The 22,397-nt window shown below is 42.2% G+C and overlaps 1 protein-coding gene across 4 annotated transcripts in view; it reads left to right on the top strand.

Annotated features, from left to right (window-relative positions):
• GNE (glucosamine (UDP-N-acetyl)-2-epimerase/N-acetylmannosamine kinase) overlaps positions 1-22,397 on the top strand; it is a 65,986-nt gene that overhangs the window by 7,238 nt on the left and 36,351 nt on the right. For 2 of the 4 annotated variants that reach the window (XM_017543156.2, XM_017543153.2), the window contains exons 2-4: positions 12,084-12,289; positions 15,923-16,374; positions 21,602-21,754. In XM_017543156.2, coding sequence (XP_017398645.1) covers positions 12,084-12,289; positions 15,923-16,374; positions 21,602-21,754 — 811 coding nt within the window. Of the gene's footprint in view, positions 1-2,572; positions 2,756-12,083; positions 12,290-15,922; positions 16,375-21,601; positions 21,755-22,397 lie in introns of those variants that run through there. The other 2 variants (XM_017543154.2, XM_017543155.2) reach the window with 2 other exon arrangements.

Raw genomic sequence — 22,397 nt, 5'->3', positions numbered from 1 at the left:
AAAAAAAAAAAAAAAGAAAAGAAAAGAAAAAAGTGATGACTGAGATGAACCTTGAGATAGGTTTCTGTAATAAAGTACAAGGCCCTAGTTAGTATAAAGAGGAAATACTGGGCAGTAGTAGCTAAGCAAGTGGGATCTAGGGCTAGGCTCTTCTGTTTAACAGCTGTGGAAACTTAGGCAACTTTGACTTCTGTGTTTTGGTCTTTTTAAAGACCAAAACCCCCTACTGCAAAGTAGGGGGTTTATACAGAATTTACATCTTAAGGTTGTTATGAGTACTGAGTGAATACAGATACAATGTTTAGAATAATTTAGGCTATTTTAGTTTAGAAATGTTGAGGCTACTAATACATGGGTAGAATTTACAGAGAGGCAAAGTACTTTATAATAATTAAATCACCAAATAAAATAAGACAAGTCTGTTACAAGAAATGTTCCCAAAGTGGCCAGATGAGTGTGGGTCAGGGATGCTGTAGGAAGGTCTCCCCACTCTGATGAGAGGGTTAGATTAGAGGATCTCTTAAAGTCCTTAAGAGTCATAGCCTAATTATGCTCTGAATGCTTCAAGTTATATTTATGCTTATGGAGTAACCTCTAGAAAAATCTTATTTTATTATACTGCAAAGCCATAAGTAATTTTTTTGCAACTTGTAGAGTTCTCAGACTAACGTCAAAAGAAACCAAATCATATAAACCAAACTTAACTAGTGAAGATTTTTGGTATGTCAATTCACAATGTTAAACAGTAAAGTAACAGAAATCCAGAAATGTAATATTATTTACCCATAAAAAGTGATCTCAAAAAGCCAAAAGAAAATGCCTCTTAAGGGTACTTGCTGCAGTTTGATCTCAAGAAAGTATACAAGAAAATTCTAAAAAGATTACTTCATTTAATGTTAAATGATTCCATGAACACAGAACTACCTGACCATATATGAAAATATAAAATTCTCAATATTGGTCAAACACAAAACTTACAAATGGCTTAGAAAGTGCATACAATTCTCAAAATGTATTACCTACTGTTAAAAGTATTTATATTTATAGTTAATTTTTCTAGCTATATTAACATTTTAAAAACATATTACAGTACAACATACATAAGTACATATATATTACGTTTATAATTTGAGTTTTCACAAACTAAACACACCTATGTAATCAATACCCAGATTTTAAAGACTGAACATTAAGCATTGTTTTTGAAGTTAATTTTTCTTACCTTTCAAGAAGAATTAACATCTACTCTGCATATTTGGAGGTACCGTATACAACTTAAAAAGCAACATACCCATCTTGACTTCAAGTGACTTTCAATACCTCTTGTGGTAGGCAGAATAGATAGCTCCCCATTATTTTTTTTTCTGAGACAGAGTTTCATTCTGTCACCCAGGCTGGAGTGCCGTGGCATGATCTCGGCTCATTGCAAACTCTGCCTTCCGGGTTCCAGCTATTCTCCTGCCTCAGCCTCCCAAGTAGCTGAGACTACAGGCGTGTGCCACCATACCTGGCTAATTTTGTACTTTTAGTAGAGACAGGGTGTCACCATGTTGGCTAGGCTGGTCTTGAACTCCTAACTTTGTGATCCGCCCACCATGCCCGGCCTAGATATCCACATCTTTTTTTTTTTTTTTGAGACAGAGTCTTACTCTTTCACCAGGCTCGAGTGCAGTGGCATGACCTCAGCTCACTGCAACCTCTGGTTTCAGTGATTCTCCTACCTAGGCCTCCTGAGTAGTTGGGCCTGCAGGCAGGCACCACCACGCCCGGCTAATTGATACCCACATCTTAATCCCTGGAACCTGTGAATACGTTTCCTCACTTGGCAAGAGGGACATTGCAGATGTGACAAGGACTTTTGAGAAGGGAAAATTATCCTAATGAGTGGACCCAGTGTAATCACGGGGGTCTTTTTAAGTGAGAGAGGGAGCCAGCAGATGATGTTTATAATCAGTTCAGGGGCGGCCTCCACTACAGGGAACCCCCGCCAGTCCCAAGGCCTAGGGACGTCCAGAGAGAAACATGGCGGTAATGGTTAAACGTGGTGGTAAAGGGCTTGCGCAGCTCCTGAAGAAGAGTAAGACTTTGGTTTGCTGTTTTTGAGACAAGGGTCTCCCTATGCTGCCCAGGCTCCGCCATGCCTTGGTCATCAATTCACATTCCACCAGTATCTTCCAGCAGTCACTGCAAGGCTTAACGTCAGGGACAACGTGAGGGTTGGCCGCGCTACATGACAATATTGTTTCGGTCCTGGTCTATGAAATAACTAAGGGAACGAGAGGCGCAAAAAATCCCTCCTCGAGTGTAAGACCAAAAAAACTACCCTGTAGAAAGACTCGGGATTCAGTGCGTGTGTCGCCAACGGAGAACGACGCTTGGGGGTGGGAGCAGAGACTGGTAAAACAGTCCTGCTTCAGACCAGCGCAGCGGAGACCGCGGAAGAGTCATCGCCGGTCCGCATCCAGCCTGCGCTTCCAAAAGCCTCCGGGAAGGGGGCGAGGCGAGGACGGACGCAGCCAATCACGGGAGACCTCTAGGATGGCGTCAGGGCGCGCTCCCGGATTAGCCGCTCCGGCTGGGCGTGGCAGGACGACCGAGTAGCGGGGGTCAGGGTCGAGCGACGAGTCATCAACCCGCGCTCCAGAGCGCGGAAACCGAGGGGCGGGTTCGCTCTTTGCCGGCTTCGTGGCACTTGGTTCGGCTCTCGCCGGAGGAGCACGGTGGCGGCGCGCGAGGGAGCCTCTGACGGCGTCTGGTGAGAGCCGCGCGGCGGCGGGAGAGCATCCTGCTCAACCCCAGGGCTGCCTCCCCCGGCCTCCTACCCCAGGCCGCTTTCCACCAAGGCGTCCCCAGGCCCCCACTGGATCCAGGCCTCGCCCAGTGTCCTGCAGGCCTGCACCATAGGGCCCCTCTTTGGCCCAATTCAGGGCTATGCCGTGTGACTCAGGGTGGGCCCCGATGAGCAGGGGAGGGGATGTAGAGGGAGGCCCAGCGTGACTTGTCCCTGGTACAGTGCTGTCCAGCCAGGGGGGATGCTGAGTGTCCCGTTAGGAGCCGGACGAGAGCGGGTGGAGAGCTGCCTAGAAGGCCAGCTGTCCTAGCGCGGAAAGGGCTGGGCTAAAAGGTCTCCACCTTGCTCTGAGTCTACATTCTGAGTCTGGACTTCCTTGTATATTTCAGAAGTGTTAATGTCGCCCCCACCTTCCCCTGTCCCCAGTTTTACAAGCATGCTTGTAAAACTGTTAGAACACAAGAACGTATTTTTTTTTTTTACCCCTCTGGTAGGAGGGGTGGGGTACAATTTCACAGTATAGGTAACTGGTTAACCCAACTGTAGGAGCGCCGCAGGAGAAGCCAAACCGAATTATGGCTTCGAAATGGGGCCCTGACTTTCAGACTTCTTTATATAGCTCCTTTCTTCTTATTCCTGTTGGTCTCATCCTCATTGCACTGAAGGAAGGGCGACTTATCATGTTTTCAAGGAAGATTTGTACTTAATGGATGTTATGAAATGATACAAGGCAAACACTGGATGTGGCACAGTATCGTGAGTGCTGAAGTCATTCAGACAAGGGTTTAATTTTCGTTCTCTCAATGATAAATTTTTTTTAGATGGAGTCTGCTGTGTCCCCCAGGATGGAGTGCAGTGGGCGATGTGGGCCCACTGCAACCTCTACCCTCGGGTTCAAGCGTTTCTCCTGCCTCATCCTCCCAAGTAGCTGGGATTACAGGCGCCCGCCACCACGCTCAGCTAATTTTTGTATTTTTAGTAAGACGGTGTTATGGTCAGGCTGGTCTTGAACTGACCTCAAGTGATCCACCTGGCTCGGCTTCCCAAAGTGCTAGGGTTATAGGCGTCAGCCACCGAGCCTGGCCAATGATGAGCTATTGTACATTGATTTGGGGCAAGTAAATTATTTTCTCTATGCCTCCTGTCTGTAAAGTGGGGCTAATACGAGGGCCGTGAGGATGAAATGAGTTAATATGTATAAAGCTATTAGCACAATGTTTGGCACTTCAGAAGGGCTCAGCAAATGTTTACTGTTGTTTCCTTTGTTCAGTGACTGCCTGAACCAAGGATTCACCATTTTCAGTTGATTGCCTTAAAAAAATTACCTTCACAAAGAACTCTTTCCACAGTTGAGTGGGACATTATTTTTCTGGAAAGTGTTAATCACCTTTTGTCAGCATTTATAATGGACAGTCTTGAGTTGAGAGAATGCAGAAAGTAGCCTTTAAGAATTGTGTTTCTGCTGGGCGCGGTGGCTCACGCCTGTAATTCCAGCACTGGGAGGCTGAGGCAGGTGGATCACCTGAGGTCAGGAGTTCAAGACCAGCCTGGCCAACACGGTGAAACCCTGTCTCTACTAAAAAGACAAAAATTAGCCAGGCATGGTGGTGGGCACCTGTGATCCCAGCTACTCAGTAGGCTGAGGCAGGAGAATCGCTTGAATCCGGGAGGTGGAGGTTGTAGTGAGCCAAGATCGCGTCACTGCGCTCCAGCCTGGGTGGCAGAGGGAGACTCCATCTCAACAACAACAAAAAAGAATTGGGTGTCTCTGACCAGACACGGTGGCTCACACCTGTAATCCCAGCACTTTGGGAGGCCAGGCGGCAGATCACCTGAGGTCAGGAGATCGAGAGCAGCCCAGCCAACGTGGTGAAATCCTGCCTCTATTAAAAATACGAAAAAATTAGCTGGGCATGGTGGCACGTGCCTGTGGTCCCAACTACTTGGGAGGCTGAGGCAGAAGAATCACTTGAACCCAGGAGGCGGAGGTTGCAGTGAGATGAGATTGCGCCACTGCACGCCAGCTTGGCAATAGAGCAAGACTCCGTCTCAAAAAAAAATAAAATAAAATAAAATAAAAATAAAAAGAAGATTTAGGCCAGACACAGTGGCTCACGCCTGTAATCCTAGCACTTTGCGAGGTTGAGGCAAGCAGATTGCTTGAGCTCAGGAGTTTGAGACCAGCCTGGGCAACATGGTGAAACCTCACCTCTATGAAAAATACAAAAAAAAAAAAAAAAAAAAAAAACTAGTCAGACCTGATGGTGCATACCTGTAGTCTCAATTACTTGGGAGGTTGAGGCACAAGAATTACTCGAACCTTGGTAATGGTGGAGGTGGAGGTTGCAGTGAGTCAAGACAGCGCCACTGCACACCAGCCTGGGTGACAGAGTGAGACTCTGTCTCCCAAAAAAACACTACTAATAATAAAATAAATAAATAATAAACAAAAAGAACTTGAAAATACATGCAGATTAAAATCAGAAGGGTGTTCAGGATTTAAGTTGCATCGGGACCTGGATTCTCTCCCTACGGCCTGCCTGTACTACCTCCCTCAGCATACCTGTGACTATGTTTTTCAGGTGCCCCATTTTCCTCTCACTTCCAACTGGCCAATCTTCTCTCTGTTCCCCAGTCCAAATGCTTCAGAGAGCGACTTTAACATGCACATTAGCTAATTACCATTGTCATTATTAGCTAGCCACAGGCTTGGTGCCAGGTTTTTTCATGGGTAATGAATAGGCAGCTTTTCAGGAGGCAGCCCATGGGCACAAGTGATGTTTTCTCTCTTTAATTTAGTGGTGGGTTTTACTTTATGAAAATTCAAAATTCAACTACACTGCTTAGGTATTTATTGACACTTCAATAAAAACCTTAAGAAAAATTTGTGTCAAATGATGTCCTTTTCTTTTTTGAAAGCCTTACTAAACTAATACATCAGGAGAATGCCATAGAGATTATACCTCGATTTTAAAGAAGATATCTTTTAAAATCTCTTAAGACCTTGATGTGAGTCATTCAGAGAGATGTGGGCTGGATAATAGAAAAGTTATGTGAACTCTTAACTAATGGAACCACTTAGCCAAAAAGTGATACTATAGGCCAGGCGCAGTGGCTCATGCCTATAATCCAGCACTTTGGGAGGCCAAGGCAGGCAGATCACTTGAAGTCAGGAGTTCGAGACCAGCCTGGCCAACATGGTAAAACCCCATCTCTACTAAAAATGCAAAAATTAGCCAGGCTNAAAAAAAAAAAAAAAAGGAAAATAAATAAATAAATAAATAAATAATAAAAAATAAAAAATTAGCCGGGCATGGTGGCATGTGTCTGTGTGTCTTTAATCCCAGCTATTTGGGAGGCTGAGGCAGGAGAATCTCTTGAACCTGGGAGGTGAAGATTACAGTGAGTTGAGATCCTGCCCACTGCCCTCTAGCCTGAGTGACAGAGTGAGACTTCATCTTAAGAAAAAAAAAAAATACTGTGAAGCAAAACAAATCATTCATGGTTTGTTAATTTATATTTATTTTACGAAGAACAGTAAATGTTCCATCTGGCAGCACTAAAATGCATAGTACTTACCAGGTTACTCAAAGGTTATTCTACCTAAACTGAGAGCAAGCTGGCCATATGAGTAAACTGAAAATAGAACAAAGTTACCTAAAACCGTGTTTATAGACAAGTTTGCCTTCATCTTGAACTCACTGGCAATCTGAGACACCCAGTTCTTGACTGCTTTTTCCATCTCTCAACTCAAGATTGTCCATCAAAGTATTGATGAAAAGTGATTGTCTCCTTACAAAACGAAATTTACTTGTCACGGGCTGGACTTAAATTTTAATTTTTTATAAGATAGGGTCTTGCTCCATCACTCAGACTGAAGTGTGGTGGCATGAAGTGATCATAACTCATTGCAACCTCAAACTCCAGGGCTCAAGTGATCCTGCCGCCTCAGCCTCCCAAGTAACTAGGACTACAGGTGTGCACAACCACATTCAGCTAATTACAAAAAAATTTTGTAGAGACAGGGGTCTTACTATGTTGCCCAGGCTGGTCCTGAACTACTGACTTCAAGCAGTCCTTCTTGCCTCAGCCTCCCAAAATGCTGGGATTACAGGCATGAGTCACCATGTCCAGCCAGGTTTCTTGTTTTTATTTTTAATTTTTTTTTTTGAGACAGAGTCTCACTCATTTGCCCAGGCTGGAGTGCAGTGGGGTGATCTTGGCTCACTGCAACATCTGCCTCCTGGGTTCAAGTGATTTTGATGTCTCAGCCTCCTGAGTAGCTGGGATTCCAGGCACACACCACCATGCCGGCTAATTTTTTCTTTTTTCTTTTGAGATGGGAGTCTTGTTCTGTCTCCCACGCTGAGTGCAATGGCTTAATCTTGGCTCACTACAACCTCCACCTCCCAGGTTCAAGCATTTCTCCTGACACAGCCTCCTGAGTAGCTGGGATTACAGGCGCATGCCACCACACTTGGTTAAGTTTTGTATTTTTAGCAGAGACGGGGTTTCACTATGTTGGCCAGACTGCTCAGGTGATCTGCCCGCCTCAGCCTCCCAAAGTGCTGGGATTACAGGCATGAACCACTGTGCCTGGCCAAAGTTGAGTGTTTTTGCTAAATTTTAGTGCTCTTATAACAATTTGTATATTTGACAAGTTGACGGCCAGCAATTTCCAAAACTTTGCATTTTTAGATTTGGTATTTCTAATATCTTTAAATGTTCCTGTTCTACCATTTAATTGAGTCATAATTAAAAGCATTTTAAAAGGTAAGATTTGCGGCTGGTTGTGGTGGCTCATGCCTGTAATCCCAGCACTTTGGGAGGCCAAGGTGAGTGGATCACGTGAGATCAGGAGTTTGAGACTGGCCTGGCCAACATGGTGAAACCCCATCTCTACTAAAGATACAAACAAATTAGCTGGGCTTGGTGGCAGGTACCTGTAATCCCAGCAACTCGGGAGGCTGAGGCACAATAATCTCTTGAACCCAGGAGGTGGAAATTGCAGTGAGCCAAGGTCATGCCACTATACTCCAGCCTGGGCGACAGAGCAAGACTCTGTCTAAAAAAAAAAAAAGCAAGATTTGCAACAACAGTTTGTAGAATATGTTACCAATTGTATAATATACATTGTGTATGTGTGTGTATATGTGTGTATATATACATATATACACAATATATACATATATATATATATATATACACATCATACGTGTGTACGTGTGTGTGTGTGTGTGTGTGTGTGTGTTCAGATAGAGACTAATTCTGTCGCCCAGGCTGGAGTGCAGTGGCAAGATCTTGGCTCACTGCAAGCTTCACCTCATGTGTTCAAGTGATTCTCCTGCCTCAGCCTCCCAAATAGCTGGGACTATAGGCATGTGTCACAACACCTGGCTAATTTTTTTTTGTATGTTTAGTAGAGATGGAGTTTCACCATGTTGGCCAGACTGTTCTCAAATTCCTGAGCTCACGTGATCCACTCGCCTCTGCCTCCCAAAGTGTTGGGATTACAGGCATGCACCACATATTTATTTATATTATCATAGTTTATCTATGGAAGGACAGATAAGAAACCAGTAACTGTTTGCTTCCAGGGAAAAGAACTAGCTAGCTGGGGAACACAGATGAAAAGACTTTTTGCTATTTAACCCCTTGTGACTTTTCAATTTTAAACCATGTGAATATACTACCTAATAAAAAATTGAGTTAAAATTATTTTTTAAAACCTCCCCTTAAAAAGGCATTTTACCATAATTTTCTTCTTAAGATTTAACGTCTTTCCTTAAAGAGGCTTTGACTTGGGCCAGGCGTGGTGGCTCATGCCTGTAATCCCAGCACTTTGGCAGGCCAAGGCAGGTGGAACACATGGTCAGGAGTTCAAGACCAGCCTGATCAACATGGTGAAACCCTGTCTTTACTAAAAATATAAAAATAAGCCAGATGTGGTGGCCTGTAATCCCAGCTACTCATGAGGCTGAGGCAGGAGAATTACTGGAACCAGGATGTGGAGGTTGCAGTGAGCCGAGATTGCGCCACTGCACTCCAGCCTGGGCAACAAAGTGAGACTGCCTCAAAGAAAAAAAAAAAAAAAGCTTAAAAGCTTTGACTTTAGGTAACATTGTTGTATTTTCACCTTATTTATATGGTCAGCTTGCTCTCAGTTTAGATAGGATAACCTTTGAGTAACCTGGTAAATATTAAGCATTTTAATACTGCCAGATGGAACATTTACTCTTCTTTGTACAATAAATACAAATTGACAAACCATGAATGATTTGTTTTGCCTCACCCAGCAAATTAAATATTACCAACAATTTATTCAGCTCAAATTTGATCACTGGAAGAAAGATTATATAGAAGAACACTTAGGACAACCATTTTTGGAACAATATTTTTGTCTCTTTAAAGATTAGACACTGCAGCTGGGCACGATGGCTCATGCCTAAAGTGTAATCCTAGCACTTTAGGAGGCCGAGGCAGGCGGATCGTGAGGTCAGGAGTTTGAGACCAGCCTGACCAACATGGTAAAACCCCAACTCTACTAAAAACACAAAAAATTAGCCAGGCATGGTGGCGTGTGCCTGTAGTCTCAGCCACTTGGGAGGTTGAGACAGGATAATTGCTTGAACCTGGGAGGCACTCCAGCCTGGGTGACAGAGCAAGACTCTGTCACACACACACAAAAAAGATTACATAGTGCATAGGTGTTCTGAATACAACTCTCTTGGTGGAATGCCTGTTTCATTATATTGTAAGCAATCTGCCATTCAGTGAAATTAGTTTTTACTGGGATTATAAATTCAGAGTGGGCCTAATGATGAGTCAGTTTGCATGGTCACAGAATTTTAGCCTAAGAGAGATGAGGTACCAACAGCGGAGGGCTGCTGATGGAATTTCCAGTGAATTTCAGAGTTTACTCTCATCTAAAGGATGGCACCCCTTGTATTGGAATCCTTACTGAAGTATCTCCAGATTCCTGATTGTAAATTCTAAATATTGATACACTTACTGAAACATGAACATTGAGATCAGAGTCCATGAGGTGAAATTTTATGTTGGTTTAGCGGAGTTTTATATGTTCCAAGCCTGGTACAGTGGTGTATGCCTGTAGTTCCAGCTACTTAGGAGGCCGAGGTGGGAGGATTGCTTGAGCCCAGGAGTTCCAGGCTGCAGTGAGCTACGACTGTGCTTGTGAATAGCTACTGCATGCTAGCTTATGTGACACAGCAAGACCCCATCTCCAAAAATGTAAAAAAAAATTTTAAAAATATTCCAGTGCCGGGCACGGTGGCTCAAGCCTATAATCTCAGCACTTTGGGAGGCCGAGGTGGGTGGATCACGAGATCAAGAGATCAAAGCCATTCTGGCCAACATAGTGAAACCCCGTCTCCACTAAAATATAAAAATTAGCTTGGCATGGTGGCGTGAGTCTGTAGTCCCAGCTACTCAGGAAGCTGAGGCAGAAGAATTGCTTGAACCCGGGAGGCAAAGGTTGCAGTGAGCCAAGATTGCGCCACTGCACTCCAGCACTCCAGCTTGGCACCTGGCAACATGGCACCTGGTGACAGAGCAAGACTCTGTCTCAAAAAAAAAACCCAACAAAATTCCATAAAACCAATCTCTTATTCCTTGCCCCTGATTTTTACTTTTTGCATGGAGGGTATAGCATGGCAGGGAGGGATGAGCGAGCAGAGAAGCTTAGCAATAGTATATCTGCGAATGGGAAGGCCATAATGCTCAGAGCAAGGCAGCAACTGAGAAACGTGGGGGAGGAGGATCTGAGGTTTGTGTGAAGCTTTTCCAGAAAGGATGACACTTTGAATTTTGAAGGCAAGGGGGAAAGGAAGTTTTAGGAAAAAGTACTTGGCATCTATAAGGGTACAGATAACGGAGAGTCACTAGTTGAACTGGAGGCAGTTTGGTACGGCTGGTGCTTTGGCACAGAGTAAGGGTAATTTTAGGGAAGAGATGGTGGGAAAGGAGGATCACTTTGAAAGTCTGTAGGAGGTTGGGTGCAGTGGCTTATGCCTGTTATTCCAGCACTTTGGGAGGCCAAGGCAGGCGGATCAATTAAGGCCAGGAGTTCAAGACCAGCCTGGCCAACATGGCGAAACCCCATCTCTACTAAAAATACAAAAATTAGCTGGGCATGGTGGTGGGCGACTATAATCCCAGCTACTCAGGAGGATGAGGCAAGAAAATTGAATCTGGAGGCGAGGGTAGCAGTGAGCCAAGATCGTGCCACTGCACTCAAACCTGGGCTATAGAGTGAGACTGTCTCTAAATAAATAAACAAATAGAAAAGAAAGTTTGTAGGAGGCAGGCAAACCACACTGACAGCTGTTACTATCGTCCAGACCTAAAATCAGGGACTGGACTAGGGGAAATCCTTGTAAGGATGAAGAGGAGGAGATAGATTTGAAAGATATTTGGGCCGGGCGCGTGGCTCATGCCTGTAATCCCAGCACTTTGGGAGGCCGAGGCGGGTGGATCACGAGGTCAAGAGATCGAGACCATCCTGGTTAACATGGTGAAACCCCGTCTCTACTAAAAATACAAAAAATTAGCTGGGCATGGTGGCGCGTGCCTGTAATCCCAGCTACTCAGGAGGCTGAGGCAGGAGAATTGCCTGAANTAAAAATACAAAAAATTAGCTGGGCATGGTGGCGCGTGCCTGTAATCCCAGCTACTCAGGAGGCTGAGGCAGGAGAATTGCCTGAACCCAGGAGGTGGAGGTTGCGGTGAGCCGAGATTGTGCCATTGCACTCCAGCCTGGGTAACAAGAGCGAAACTCCGTCTCAAAAAAAAAGATACTTATCAGGTAGAATTGACAGTGTTTTGGAGATATGGGGTGAGAAACTGAAGAGACAAGGATTTCAAGGCATTTGGATGAATGAAATTGTGTAACTCAGAGAATAATTGAGGAGGAACGGGTTTTGAAAAGAAAATGAGTTCAGTCTGGGACACTGACTTGAAGGTGGCTATAGGACATACAGCAGGAGATACAGGCATTGGGAGTTGTCAGTTTTGTGGGCACTGGTGTGGAGGTACTGATGAGGCCTTGAAGGTCAGGTTTTTAACTTACTCATCTTTCTCCTTCCCAGCATTAATCAAAAAAATTTGTAAAAAAAAAAAAAAAAAAAAAAAAAAAAAAAGATTAAGAATCACTATATTAACTAGAAAAGACTTAAAAGTGAAAATTTCTATTTTTGATTTAGAGAAGTTTAAAGTTTAGTTACATCTGGGAGTTATTATTCTGATTATAAAGTTTTTATTTTGTCAATTTCAGGAACTCTATTTTAAGAACCTCTCAAAACGAAACAAACAAATCATGGAGAAGAATGGAAATAACCGAAAGCTGCGGGTTTGTGTTGCTACTTGTAACCGTGCAGATTATTCTAAACTTGCCCCAATCATGTTTGGCATTAAAACTGAACCTGAGTTCTTTGAACTTGATGTTGTGGTACTTGGCTCTCACCTGATAGATGACTATGGGTAAGATGAAAGCATTTTCTTATTCTTCACTGCACCGGTGTGCTAGAGGGAGCTTGAGTTTTGTAGCCGTACGGGCCCACCTTCAAATTCCAGTTCTGCTGCTTAGTTTTTATGTGGCCTTAGAGAAGTCACATAGCATCTCTAAGCCTCAGTTTCCTCATTACAAAACGTAGTGAAAACATATTGTAAATTATTGTGAGGAATGGAGATCGTGGTATAGAGCATCCATCACAGTGATGCCGCTTAGTAGATGATTGATAAATGGTAGCTATAAATAATATTAATATTTGTTATCAGTTGTTACATTTAGAGAAATGTCACTTATAAATACATATTGTATGAGTATAATAATGTTGATTCCATGTAATCTGTTTTGTGAGTTCTAATGGCAATTCTTAAAACTGGTTTATAGGCCAACAGCATATAAAGTAGTAGATATGGAACAAGATTTTAAAAATCTAATTAATCTACAAGGTAAAGGAGAGAATTACACTACTGTGACCACTGGCATTTATTTTGGTGACATCAGGTTTGTTATTAATCACAGGCTACATTTAAAAAGTAAAGGTTGGGTCAGGCACAGTGGTGCACACCTGTAATCCCAGCACTCTGGGAGGTTGAGGCAGACAGATCACCTGAGGTCAGAAATTCAAGACCAGCTTGGCCAACATGGTGAAACCCTGTCTCTACTAAAAATACAAAAAAATTAGCCAGGTAGGGTGGTGCATGCCTGTAGTCCTAGCTACTCAGGAGGCTGAGGCAGGAGAATCGCTTGAACCCTGGAGGTGGAGGTTACAATGAGCCGATATCACACCATTGCACTCCAGCCTGGGCAACAAGAGTGAGACTCTGTCTCAAAAAAAAAAAAAAAAAAAAAAAAAAAAAAAAAAAAAAAAAAAAAAAAAAAAAAAAAAAGCGAATGTTGGATAATCATTGAGAGAACAAGAGGTATTACATACATCTTGCTATATGTAATAAAAAGGCATCTAGTGCACCCTTGTGGCATGAATGCATTAATGCGGTCTCCAAAGAGAATCACAAATACAAGTATCTGAAAGAACCTTGTGTTAAAATAAAATTGTCCTTTTCAGACTATTCTTTAAAAACAAGTTAGGTATTTGCTATTAGGAAATATTTAAAGAGCGGAGAAGAAACTTAATGGATAGCTCAGGGATCCATAGATTTTGTTTTAAATATGACATGAATTCTGACTATTTAGGAACATCCTGTCGATAGACGAGAAATTTTAGCTAGAGCCTGAGATGAAAGTCTGAGTGAGTTATTTTCTTGCTGTGAGAAAGCCTTTACAGGAAGACTAGTAGAAGAGACATGCTCAGGGAAATTGTAGTAGGTTTCTTATCTGCCTACCAGTTATCAAGAGTGGAAAAATAGTATTTATCTGATGAGATTGTTAAATAGGAAATTTGACTATACTTAATGAAAATGCATGGGTTTTTTTGTTTTTGTTTTTTTAAAGATGGGGTTACACCATGTCAGCCAGGCTGGTCTTGAACTCCTGACCTCAGGTGATCCACCCACCTCGGCCTCCCAAAGTGCTAGGATTACAGGCATGTGCCACCGCACCCGGTTCAAAAATGCTTGTTTAAAGCACATTCTAACACAAGAAATTGGTTGCTTCTGGGGAGAAGAATTGGATGACTGGGAGACAAAAGTGAGAGACTTTTAACTGTGAAATGTTTTCATTTGTTCATTTGTTCAACAAGCATTGTTGTGCCAAGTGGCAAATAAGACAAAAACAAAGTTTCTACTTTCACAGAACTCACATTCTGGTGGAGGAGATAGATGATACACAGATAAATAATAAAAATAAGAGATAATAAAATAAAGGAAAATGCATAATAAAAAATAAATTTATGATCTTAAGTGTTTTCATTACTGGAAGAAAAATTAGGAGAAATTGAACTGAACATACAACTTAAATTATGAAATATTTAGGAAAAAGAAGTTCAGGTTCCAGTAATGACAGGGCAGCTTATACTTGACTACCCTTTATCAACTCTGGAAAAATATTTTAAAAAATAGTTGAAGGCACTGGAGAGCAACCAACAGCAGGCAGAAATGGAAAGAAATTCAATCCGTAAAAGAAGGAACTATAGTTGGTGAGATCCATGTTTAAATAGCTTTTCCCCTGAGAGTATCCCCCAGTCCACATGGGAAAGGTGGGTAGAACTCAGGTAAAAAGCCACAGTTGTTTAGGGTGAGATGCCAAAAAATGGAACTTGGACTGCCCGTAGTGTCTGGAAATTGATGGGAAAGATTCTGGAACTGAGGGAGCCACCAAGGAGAAGCCCTAAAATCTGTACATAAAGTAGATCGGGCACGGTGGCTCATGGCTGTAATCCCAACACTTTGGGAGGCCAAGGTGGGTGGATCACATGAGGCCAGGAGGACTACATGCCTATAGCCCAAGCCACTCCTCCTGAGATCAGGAGTTTGAGACCAGCCTGGCCAACATGGTGAAACCTTGTCTGCACTAAAATTACAAAATTAGCTGGGCATGGTGGTGCATGCCTGTAATCCCAGCTACTTGGAAGGCTGAGGCACAAGAATCGAACCGATGAGGCAGAGATTACAGTGAGCTGAGAGTTTGCCACTGGACTCCAGCCTGGGCAACATAGTGAGACCCTGTCTCAAAAACAAAACAAAACAAAAAAACCCAAAAACTTTTATGTAAACTCCTCTCAGATTCTTGATTGACCACTAAACTGCACATGGATGAGACTCCAAAAATTCTGGTAGAAGAAACAGCTGGAGGCTGAAGAAACTGAGTAGATATTTCATGTGCTGTCCACTTCAGGGAAGATAGTTTGCAGTTTGAGTCCTACCAAGTTAGAGGGGCTTCATAAACACCTCAGACTTTTCACTGAAAATCCAGAAGGGCCACACACCTTAGAGGCAAAAACAATATCCCATTTGCACTTTAAAAGCAAAACTGAAACAGATTCACCCGAATAAAGTGTTAAACCAACCTTCCAAAAGGCGTTTCATTTAACTGCCTATTTAAACAGTGTATGAACTCACCCTGAATTCTTTCTTGTGTGTGGTCTGAGAACCCTCTCTTGGGATCTGGATGGGGACCACTTTCTGGTAGCACTCTTTCCACTATACTATATTGCTTTCCAGATTTTGCAAATAAAACTGTAGTGGGCTGGGCACTGTGGCTCATGCCTGTAATCCCAGCACTTTGGGAGGCCGAGGCAGGCAGATCACCTGAGGTCAGGAGTTCGAGAAGAGCCTGGTCAACACAGCGAAATCCTGTCTCTACTAAAATGCAAAAAATTAGCCAGGTGTGGTGGGAGGCACCCGTAATCCCAGCTACGCAGGAAGCTGAGGCAGAAGAATTGCTTGAACCCAGGAGGTAGAGGTTACAGTGAGCCAAGACCACGCCACTGCACTCCAGCCTGGGCAACAGAATGAGACTCCATCTCAAAAAAAAAAAAATCTTAATCAGGCTGTATACACTTATGGTATATGCTTTTTATGTTTGTAAGTTATACTTCAATTTATTTTAATGTTTCTCACTTCAGGGTTGGTGTTAGATTGCTTTCCTTGTATGTTATGGCTCTGTGTTTAAGAACATGTTTTTATATCTTTATTTCTCTCCTGCTTTAGAAATACATATCGAATGATTGAACAAGATGACTTTGACATTAACACCAGGCTCCACACAATTGTGAGGGGAGAAGATGAGGCAGCTATGGTGGAGTCAGTAGGCCTGGCCCTAGTGAAGCTGCCAGATGTCCTTAATCGCCTAAAGCCTGATATCATGATTGTTCATGGAGACAGGTTTGATGCCCTGGCTCTGGCTACATCTGCTGCCTTGATGAACATCCGAATCCTTCACATTGAAGGTGGGGAAGTCAGTGGGACCATTGATGACTCTATCAGACATGCCATAACAAAACTGGCTCATTATCATGTGTGCTGCACCCGAAGTGCAGAGCAGCACCTGATATCCATGTGTGAGGACCATGATCGCATCCTTTTGGCAGGCTGCCCTTCCTATGACAAACTCCTCTCAGCCAAGAACAAAGACTACATGAGCATCATTCGGATGTGGCTAGGTACGTATCTCAGACTTTAGTCAGTCTAACGGCTTTTTTCATCAGAAAATGTTGCATATATTTCAATCCTTTCCGAAACTATTATGGCTAGAATCTCTGTTAGCAATAAGGCCAAGGTTTTAGTTCATAAACCTTGCCCTATGGTATGACTTTACCTCTCTGAGGTTCACCTTTTCTGTAAAATAGGCTTAATGGATTGATTCTTAAAAATCTCTGCTATATTTATTCAGTGGACTGCTTTTAATACATTAAATATAACATCATGGGGGAATATATGTGTAATATGCCATTTTATTTTATTTATTTAATTTTTTGAGATGGAGTCTTGCTCTATTGCCCAGGCTGGAGTGCAGTGGCATGATCTTGGCTTACTGCATCCTTTGCCTCCTACGTTCAATTGATGCTCCTGCCTCAGCCTCCTGAGTAGCTGGGATTACAGGCATGCGCCACCACATCCGGCTAATTTTTGTATTTTTAGTAGAGATGGGGTTTCGCCATGTTGGCCAGGCTGGTCTCAAATTCCTGACCTCAAGTGATGTGCCCACCTTGGGCTCCCAAAGTGCTGGGATTACGGGTGTGAGGCACCACACCCAGCCATAATATGCCATTTTAATAAAAACTGTAACAATGGAATGGTTAGGAAGTATGTACACCAAGTCATTTATTATATTTATTTCTGGTGTGGGATTATGGGTGTTTTTATTTTTGATTTTCTGAATGTATGTTTTTTAAAGACAGAGTCTTGCTCCATCACCCAGGCTGGAGTGCAATGGCGAGATCTCAGCTCACTGCAACCTCTACCTCCCAGGTTCAAGCGATTCTCTAGCCTCAACCTCCCAAGTGGCTGGGATTACTGGCGTGTGCCACCATGCCTGGCTAATTTTGTATTTTTAGTAGAGAGAGGGTTTCGCCATGTTGGCCAGGCTGGTCAAACTCCTGACCTCAGGTGATCTGCCTGTCTCAGCCTCCCAAAGTGCTGGGATTACAAGCGTGAACCACTGTGCCTGGCCTGATTTTCTAAACTTTTTTACTACAGTGGCAAAATGGTCATTTTTATTTTTAATGCTTTTCTTATAGAATTGTTGGAATACTCAGATTATGAATGTTGGAAACAGTAAGCCATAAGTACTTATTAATATAAGGGATTATGATGATAATTATTAAAATGCAAAAGTCATAGTTGTAGCATTATTCTTGTAAATAAGCCTTAAGTTTCAAAATTTTCCATGATCAGTGCTCTAGCTTCCTAGAAATTATCTTTTGCTAATCAGAGGTTAAAAAAAATTTACAAACAGAATGTCAGTTGGTTAATTTACAGTAAGAGTATACCTAGGGGACAAATCAGGATTAATTCTCTATTTAGGACCTTTCATTGCTAAGAGGCAGATTTATTGAATTATAAAATTAATGAATAGAAAATTGATTTGGTTGGGCCAGGTGTGGTGGCTCACCTTGTAATCCCAGCACTTTGGGAGGCTTAGGTGGGAGGATTGTTTGAGCCCAGGAGTTCAAGGCCAGCCTGGGCAGTATAGCAAGTCCCTGTCTCTACAAATAATAAAAAAATTAGCTGGTGTGATGGTGCATGCATGTAGTCCCAGATACTTGGGAGGCTGAGATGGGAGGATCACTTGAGCCCGAGAAGTTGAGGCTACCTGTGATTACACTGCTGTACTCTAGCTTGGGTGACAGATTAAGACCCTGTCTCAAACAAAACAAAACAAACAAAAAAATCAACAACAACAACAAAAAAAAACAAAAACAAAATTGAATAAGCAAAGAGATTTTGTACATTTTTAATCTAGATTACATTACAACAGGAAAGGAATTGGGCTTTCCTACTATATAACATAATCCATTCTACCTATTTCTGTTGTTCAGTCTGGAGTGCAGTGGTACAGTCTTGACCTCCTGGGCTCAAGTGATCCTACCACCTCAGCCTCCTGAGTAACTGGGACTACAGGCATGTGCCACCACGCCCAGCTAATTTTTAAAACTTTTTGTAGAGATGGGGTCTCACTATGTTTCCCAGGCTGTTCATGAATTCCTAGGCTCAAGCAATCCTCCTGCCTCAGCCTCCCAAACTGCTGGATTTCTAGGTGTGAGCCACTACACCTGGCTCATTCTAAATATTTCTTATCTTTGGACAAATCTGTAGTCATCAAGGGGTCATCTAGATAATGCTGGCGGAACAATCTTCTGTCTCTTCAGTCTCTCCTTTTTGTATGCTTCCAATGAAACGCCCTTGGATTCTGTTCTAATTATACCGTCAGCTCTATATGTATTCTGGAAAACTTGTAATGAATAGAAAATAATCATATGCCAGGTATGGTGGCTCATGCCTGTAATCCCAGCACTTTGGAAGACCAAAGTGGGCAGATCACTTGAGCCTAGGAGTTTGAGAATAGTCTGGGCAATGTGGAGAAACTTTGTTTCTACAAACAGCTGGGTGTGATGGCGTGTGCCTGTAGTCCCAGCTACTCCAGAGGCTGAGGTAGGAGGACTGCTTGTGAGTCTGGGATGTCAAGGCTGCAGTGAGCCATGATTGTGCCACTGCACTCTAGCCTTGGTGACAAGAGTAAGACCCTGTCTCAAAAAAACAAAACACCAGTTTTTGCTGGGCGTGGTGGCTCATGCCTGTAATCCCAGCACTTTGGGAGGCCCAGGTGGGCAAATCACTTGAGGTCAGGAGTTAGAGACCAGCCTATCCAACATGGTGAAACCCTGACTTTACTAAAAATACAAAAATTAGGCGTGGTGGCACATGCCTGTAGTCCCAGCTACTTGGGAGGCTGAGGCAGGAGAATTGCTTGATCCTGGGAGGCAGAGGTTGCAGTGAGCTAAGATTGTGCCATTGCATTCCATCCTGGGCAATAGAGTGAGACTTCATCTCAAAAAAAAAAAAAAGAAAAGAAAAGAAAAAATAAAGAAATCACAGACAGCATGAACAAGTGGAAACATATCCCATGTTCATGGATGGATAGAATCAATATTGCAAGAATGACCATACTGCCAAAAGCAATCTACAGATTCAATGCAATCTCCATCAAAATACTACCATTATTCTTCACAGAATTAGCAAAAACAATTCTAAAATTATTATGAAACCAAAAAAGAGCTTACATAGCCAAAGCAAGACTAAGCACAAAGAACAAATGTGGAGGCCTCACACTACCTGATTTCAAACTATACTATAAGGCCATAGTCAACAAAACAGCATGGTACTGGTACAAAAATAGGCATACAGACCAATGGAACAAAATAGAGAACCCAGAAATAAACCCAAATGCTTACAGCCAACAAAGCAAACAAAAACATAAAGTGGGGAAAGGATACCCTTTTTCAACAAATGGTGCTGGGATAACTGGCTAGTCACATGTAGGAGAATGAAATTGAATCCTCATCTCTTACCTTATACAAAAATCAACTCAAGATGGATTAAAGACTTAAACCTATGACCTGAAACTATAAAAATTAGAGAAGATAACATTGGAAAAACCCTTCTAGACATTGGCTTAGGTAAGGATTTCATGACCAAGAATCCAAAAGCAAATGCAATGAAAACAAAGATAAATAGCTGGGACCTAATTAAACTAAAGAGCTTTTGCAGAGCAAAAGGAACGGCAGAGTAAACAGACAACCACAGAGTTAGGGAAAATCTTCACAGTCTATACATTGTGAAGAAAAAAAAAAAAATCCCATCAAATAGTGGGCTAAGGACATGAATAGACAATTCCCAAAAGAAGATATACAAATAGCCAACAAACGTATGAAAAAATGATCAACATCACTAATGATCAGGGAAATGCAAATCAAAACCATAATGTGATACCACCTCACTCCTGCAAGAATGGCCACAATCAAAAAATCAAAAACCAGTAGATGCTGGTGGGGATGCAGTGACCAGGGAACACTTTTACACTGCTGTGGGAGTGTAAACTAGTACCGTCACTATGGAAAACAGTGTGGAGACTCCTTAAAGAACTAAAAGTAGAACTACCATTTGATCAAGCAATCCACTACTGGGTATTTACCCAGAGGAAAATAAGTCATTATTTGAAAAAGATACTTGCATATGCATATGTATAGCAGCACAATTCACAGTTGCAAAGTCATGAAACCAACCCTAATGCCCATCAGTCAACGAGTAGATAAAGAAACTGTGGTATATATATGATGGATTGCTATGCAGCCATAAAAAGGAATGAAATAACAGCATTTTCAGTGACCTGGATGAGATTGGAGACTATTATTCTAAGTGAAGTAACTCAGGAATGGAAAACCAAACATTGTCTGTTCTCACTGATAGGTGAGAGCTAAGCTATGAGGATACAAAGGCATAAGAATGATGCAATGGACTTTGGGGACCTGAGGGGAAGAGTGGGAGGGAGGGGAGCGGGGCAAGGGATAGAAGACTACAAATATGTTGCAGTGTATACCGCTTGGGTGATGGGTGCGCCAAAATCTCACAAATCACCACCAAAGAACTTACTCATGTAACCAAATACCACCTGTACCCCAATAACTTATAGAAAAATAAATAAATGATTTTAATTATTCAAAAAAAACTGAGTGGAGCTCACTTTTTATGGGATAATATAGGCCCTGTTGATAAACACCTTGTGGTGTTTGGCATAGCACTGTTACTCTAAACTTTTTACATTTTAAATTTTTGCCAAAGAACTGTCCTTGGGATCTCAGCTTAGGGATAAGCGAAACTCTTTAGTCCTTTAACAGCGTTAGAAACATTTGCCACTTGTTCAGTTTGGTAGGTGATGGTACGGGAAAGCTCCTGTGCATTCTAGGAAATACGTTTAATGCTTGTTCAGTCTCAAAATGCCCTGATCTACAACATATTATTTATTCAGATATTGCTGAATATTCATTCGAAACATTAGGTAGAAATTGAGAAGAGTCACATTTTTCGAGTACTTTGGAATAGTTTGGATTTTAAAACAGTGAATTTCTATTGCCTGCTATTTAAAGCTATATTTTATGTTTGTGGCAGCATATCTTTGTAAAATGTTAAGTTTGCCAAATCCATGGATTTGTTGCTGTTAAGTTCTTATCGTTTGACTCTAATTTGGATGCCCTGCTCAGAATTTGACAAACTGTTTCTATCTTAGAATTTTTAAAAGCACAAACTTAGGGTCTTGCTTCCAGAATTTGCTTCTTTCTCTTTTAAGATTCTTAACTAATGAAGCAATGTGGTTTGATTTTCTTTAAACAGGTGATGATGTAAAATCTAAAGATTACATTGTTGCACTACAGCACCCTGTGACCACTGACATTAAGCATTCCATAAAAATGTTTGAATTAACGTTGGATGCGCTTATCTCATTTAACAAGCGGACCCTAGTTCTGTTTCCAAATATTGATGCAGGTAATTGAACTTGAAAATGAAATTATGCCACCTACTTTTTCAAATTTTATGTTTCTATTACTTTTTCTTTTAACTGCCTTCCTGTCTTGCTCATCTTATCATTGAAAGGCCCTCTATTCTGAAATGCATTCCAATTTTCAAAGGATTACCAATTTTGCTATAGCTGAAAAAGTTTGTAATGTTTTTGCCAAGTCCAGTAGAAACTTAATAATAAAAATAGCCAGTCTACTCTCTAGTCTCATGTTTAGTACTAATATTTTACCTCCAGTTTCCACCAGTTAGAAACCACAGTAGTCAAGAGACATAAACCTTAGAAGTTGAAGTGAAAGATGGCGAGGTGCGGTGGCCCACACCTGTAATCCCAGCACTTTGGGAGGCCGAGGGGGGCAGATCACTTGAGGTCAGGAGTTCGAGACCCACCTGACCAAGATGGGGAAATCCTGTCTCTACTAAAAATACAATAATTAGCCAGGCATGGTGTTGGGCACCTGTAGTCCCAACTACTCAGGAGGCTGAGGCAGGAGAATCACTTGAACCCAGAAGGTAGAGGCTGCAGTGAGCTGAGATCTTGCCACTGCACTCTAGTCTTGGTGACAGACAGTGAGACTCCATCTCAAAAATAACAATAATAAAATAAAATAAA

This window comes from Cebus imitator, unplaced genomic scaffold (assembly GCF_001604975.1).
Source record: "Cebus imitator isolate Cc_AM_T3 unplaced genomic scaffold, Cebus_imitator-1.0 Scaffold149, whole genome shotgun sequence".
Classification (NCBI taxonomy): domain Eukaryota; kingdom Metazoa; phylum Chordata; class Mammalia; order Primates; family Cebidae; genus Cebus; species Cebus imitator.
The sequence above is the reverse complement of the archived record's forward strand: the minus strand, read 5'-3'. Positions and strand labels throughout refer to the sequence as shown.